Raw genomic sequence first — 5,000 nt, forward strand, 5'->3', positions numbered from 1 at the left:
ATTAATTAGTTATTTTTTGTCTTTATTTTCACATATGCCTTTTTATTGTTTTACTTTGCAAGATGAATACACTTTGTACATATTACATGAGAGAGAGCAATTGAGTCCTATTTTTTACTGTAGTGTATGGCAGATAAAAAAGGGAACTATTGATATTGACAGGGTCGAACAGGTGTCATGATTTGCTGCTATCTCCTTCACTGCCGTTCCAAGAGCTTAGCACAAGAAGCACTTGATTTTTATGGAGATAAGAGAACTTTTGATAGAAAGGTAAGAAAAGATATTTTTTTTAAAGATGAGGTATTTCTTATTTAAGAAAATGGTTGTGCCTGTTTTTGTTTTTATTTCTAAAGATTTTTCATATTAGAAATGTGTTGCAAATAGTGCATATATACAGAAATACATGTTATAAACTGTATTGTAAATACATTATTGTCTCTATAGATACTTGCTCAGGAGGACCAAGAATGTGACCTTTTTTTTTCAGGGTGTTACTATACCTAGCCAAAGAAGATATGTGGACTACTATGCCAAACTAGTCAACTCAAACTTTAATTATAATCCACCTTACGTACGCCTTAGGGAAGCTGTAATGAATGCACCGCTATCCAGTGTAAATTCGGGTAAGTACATGCTTTTTTGTGTGCTGGTCATTTTATACATACTTTCTTTTGTTTGTAGCATTTGTCAGAGGTAATGCTTAAAGCAGTATTTCTCAGGATTCCACATGGATTCCTCCCAAACCCAAAATCATCATGAATGTAAGTATTTACTACTAACATGGTATTATCCTTCATTGAACTCCCCCCCCCCCCCCACACACACACACACTCGCACACACACACACCTCGCTGCATCACCAATACTGTGTACTTGCAGCAAGTGATAAATGAAGTCACTCTATACAGTAATAAGCCAGAAATGTAGAATATTGTATTCATTTGATTTATAAATACAAATTGGCAGCTTTCTGTGGGCCAGATAGACACACAGCCTTGTCTTAAGTAGTTATCAATAAGCAATCAAGGCAAGAGTATGTGGCCTAGAGGCAAAACCTTAGAGAAGCAATAGAAAGAAAACAAAATTATAGAAAGGAGAGAGGAGTGGATTGTAGTCTTATCTCCCCAAGAGGAGAGGGTAATGAGGACCTAGGTGGGCGGACCACGAAAGTATACAAACAACTTCTCGTCTCCCGTTGGCTTTTCCCTCAACATCAAAATCCTCACCACCATCACCACCACCTCCACCTTTATTATCACCTCCAACAACACTACCTCCACCTCCTCCAGCATTTTCAACTTCCACAATACAACCGTGTGTGAATTAATTGCCCACGTAAACTCCCACCCACAAATGCCCATAACTTGAAATGTTGAAAGCACTTACATTTTTTCAAACTCCTTTGGGACTATTTTACTGAGTCACGTATGGTTTTTACCATTTGAAAGAAAGAAAATTAGCTGTGTGTCTTGTTAAGTAGATTTATTAATTACCTTATGATTTCAACAAGAATAACATGTATGTTGCCAACTGTCTTCTCAGTGTTTTTTTTTTGTTTTTTGTTTTTTTGTTAAAAAAACAAAAGATGTTTCCTCTTCAACAATAATAGTAAGGTATAGTATCAAAATTCTCTGATTTTTTTCATTTTCATTTTTCATAACCCAGTCATTTCAATTTTGATTTTTTTTTGTCAAATGAACATGTTATTTATTGCTGTCTTGTTTATTGTAGGAGGGGAATAATATGTATGAGGGAATATCTGTTCATAGTAGTATATAGGTTGAAAAATAAATATATTCATTTTCTAGACATAACGGATGTTTTATGGATATTTTCCTCATTAGGGTTACCAAAATCATTTCATATGTATTGGCTATTTTCATACTTGATAAATATTCCTACATATGAATATTTTTTTCTTCAGAGGTGTTCCTTGTTGTGAGCTCTCACAGTAACAAAAAGGGCTATAACTCTCAGCCTGCAGAAGTGAAGAAAGGAAAGGAAATGATTCAACTTGTAGTAAGAGATGAAGTGGCCCGACCCATCCAAGGAGACATCAAGATTGAGCTCAAGAGAACAAACTTTGTCAGAAGAACGGTATGGCGTTTTTGCTATTCCTTTAGCTGATTGAAAATCTTTTGCACTTATCAGTTGGAATTAGAGAATTTGAAAAGTTAATGTAATGTACTGCAGTGCATTTTGCTTTTTGGAGTTTTAATGCTCAGTAGGGATTATATTTTTGTTTGATGCATTTCTACATCTGTAGCAATTTTTTTACAATCGGTGTCAAGTATTTTCAGTAACTATACAAATAAATATATATATATATATATATATATATATATATATATATATATATGTATATGCATATATATACACACACACATACATATATGCATATATATACACACACATACATATATGCATACATATACATATGTATATATATGTATATATATACATATATATACATATATATGACATATATATATATACATATATGTATATATATATATATGTATATATATATATATATATATATATATATATATATATATATATATAATATAAATACACACACACACACACACACACACACACACACACACACACACACACACACACACACACACACACACACACACACACACACACACACATACACACATACACACACATACACACACACACACACACACACATACACACACACACACACACATATGTGTATGCAAATTATTTGTTTTAGTACTACCTTTTTGGCTGATATATATATATATATATATATATATATTTTTTTTTTTTTTTTTTTTTTCTTTTTTTCTTTTTTTTTACAGATTTTCAGTATATTAGGTCTATATATATTTATTATATTTTTTTTTATAAGTGTATACATATATACTAATATATAGATCTTCTCTCTCTGCAGGACAAGCTGTTCAGTGCTTGGCTAAATACGCACTTTATATTTGAAGAAGGAAAGAAAGTAACCAATGGGTGTCAGATAACAGCATCAGACCAAAACAACCACAACAACACTTGCAACACACAAAATAGACACAGGTAAGGAAGTTTATAATATGTTTATATTTAAACTTTTTTCCTTATGAACTTTGAAATGTAGCCAAAGTCCTGAGAACCATTTTAGTAAGTCATTTTGATCTCAGTTATTTATGCTTGTGTATGGTAGAGTTGGATACAGAGTACTGTCAAAGATTGTTTTCTCATGGTTTAAGTTACTTTTTGGTCAAGTTAATTTGTGTAATCAAGGACAATTGTGATTAGAGTTTAGATATTACTTGTTTTATATATCCTTGGGTAATTGGATGTGCAAAGGTTTTAATATCACTTGCACCTAAGACTTACATATTAAAGTCTTTGTATGGGAATAAACTCCTATATCTATAGTTATATTATATATCATTCCAAATACAGATACATGTTTACAGGTGCTTACATTTTTTTCAATAAGTATATGGATATACATAGATATGATTAGATGTTTAAACAAATAAGTATACAGAGATTTATTTGTGAATATTTACACATCATACATGTTGTACATATCTTTTGATATATTCTGATTTTCATGTTGTTGATTGCTCTAACCACAAATACTGTTTAAGCAGATATTATGTACAAATTAACTGTATCTTTGGAGCTATTAATCCATTTCTGCAAGTAGTGATCCATTGAAGTATTTTACATACTTTAGCAAATATAATGCAGTTGTAATGTATGAACCCTATGTCTTTTGTCTTCATTATTATGTCATTTTCTGTTAGATGATAGAGATCTGGCAGAGAAGTAGGAAGCCAGTATAGTTTACTAACTACTGATTGGCTGACTGATGGACCTGACAGACCAAAACTCACTCACTCACTCACTCACTCACTCACTCACTCACTCACTCACTCACTCACTCACTCACTCACTCACTCACTCACTCACTCACTCACTCACTCACTCACTCACTCACTCACTCACTCACTCACTCACTCACTCACTCACTCATTCAGTGTGTCTCTCTCTCTCTCTCTCTCTCTCTCTCTCTCTCTCTCTCTCTCTCTCTCTCTCTCTCTCTCTCTCTCTCTCTCTCTCTCTCTCTCTCTCTCAATCCCTCCCTCCCCCACTTCCCCTCTCTTCTTCTTGCCTCCTCTTTTTCTGATCATTTTCCTTCATCTCTTTATTCCTTCTCCCTCTCATACATGTGTAATCAAAGAAAAACTTATAACAAAGACAAGTAGCATCAGGTGGAGCACATAATAACTGTACTTTAATTTATTTGATTTCTTTTTGACAAAAAATTAAACTTACATAAATATTTTGCAGCTTCTGAATGAACTTCAGCAATATTTTTAACCCTTCCCATTTTATTAAGGACTTTCCCCTCAACTACCCTGGCCTCTGTTGAACGTTTTATTGAGTAGCATTCTTGGTCTGCACTTGGTCTTGCTAATGGGAGGGAGATGTCTGGGAAGATGTAAAGGAATGACAAAAGCATGCTGTGGATTGTTCACTTGTACACCACCACTCCTGGCAGGTTGCTTTTATGATTATAGTAGATGTGCACTTGTTTTATGTACTCCAGTGTTTCCTCTTTTTACACTGTTGTTTGAATAATTGGGGCTGTAGAATTAAGGGGGGATTATGTAATTAGTCTTTGTCATTTTAAGTGCACAGATAGAAGGTGCTCTACAGTCTTTTACCCGAAAAGGAAGTCAGATTGGAGTAACATGTATTCAGTTTAAAGTCTTTTACGAACTTTTAATGTTCTTACATGATTAGGTATCAGCTTTCAAGTTTGCTGAAATTGTTTGTTTAGAAAGTAATATAATGATTCTTGTAAATTGTGGTTTGATATATATGTTGGGCATTTTTTGATGAACGGTTAATGGTTAAGTAATATGTATGGAATGCTGAATATCTAAATGAGGAGAAATGTTTTTGATATAGTTGAAAATTAGAAAATAAGAGCAATATATATATGTAAAATATAT

At 33.0% G+C, this 5,000-nt stretch overlaps 1 protein-coding gene across 4 annotated transcripts in view; it reads left to right on the plus strand.

Annotated features, from left to right (window-relative positions):
* The window catches only part of LOC125027374 (phosphatidylinositol 3,4,5-trisphosphate 3-phosphatase and dual-specificity protein phosphatase PTEN-like), a 62,472-nt gene that overhangs the window by 10,347 nt on the left and 47,125 nt on the right, over positions 1-5,000 (plus strand). For all 4 annotated transcript variants that reach the window (XR_007115015.1, XR_007115016.1, XM_047616423.1 and 1 more), the window contains exons 4-7: positions 163-270; positions 488-623; positions 1,925-2,097; positions 2,930-3,063. Coding sequence is in view for 2 of the 4 variants with exons in the window: in XM_047616423.1 (XP_047472379.1) it covers positions 163-270; positions 488-623; positions 1,925-2,097; positions 2,930-3,063 (551 nt within the window). In the remaining 2 variants the exon portion in view is untranslated. The remainder of the gene's footprint in view (positions 1-162; positions 271-487; positions 624-1,924; positions 2,098-2,929; positions 3,064-5,000) is intronic.

Source organism: Penaeus chinensis, chromosome 7, assembly GCF_019202785.1.
Source record: "Penaeus chinensis breed Huanghai No. 1 chromosome 7, ASM1920278v2, whole genome shotgun sequence".
Lineage (NCBI taxonomy): Eukaryota > Metazoa > Arthropoda > Malacostraca > Decapoda > Penaeidae > Penaeus > Penaeus chinensis.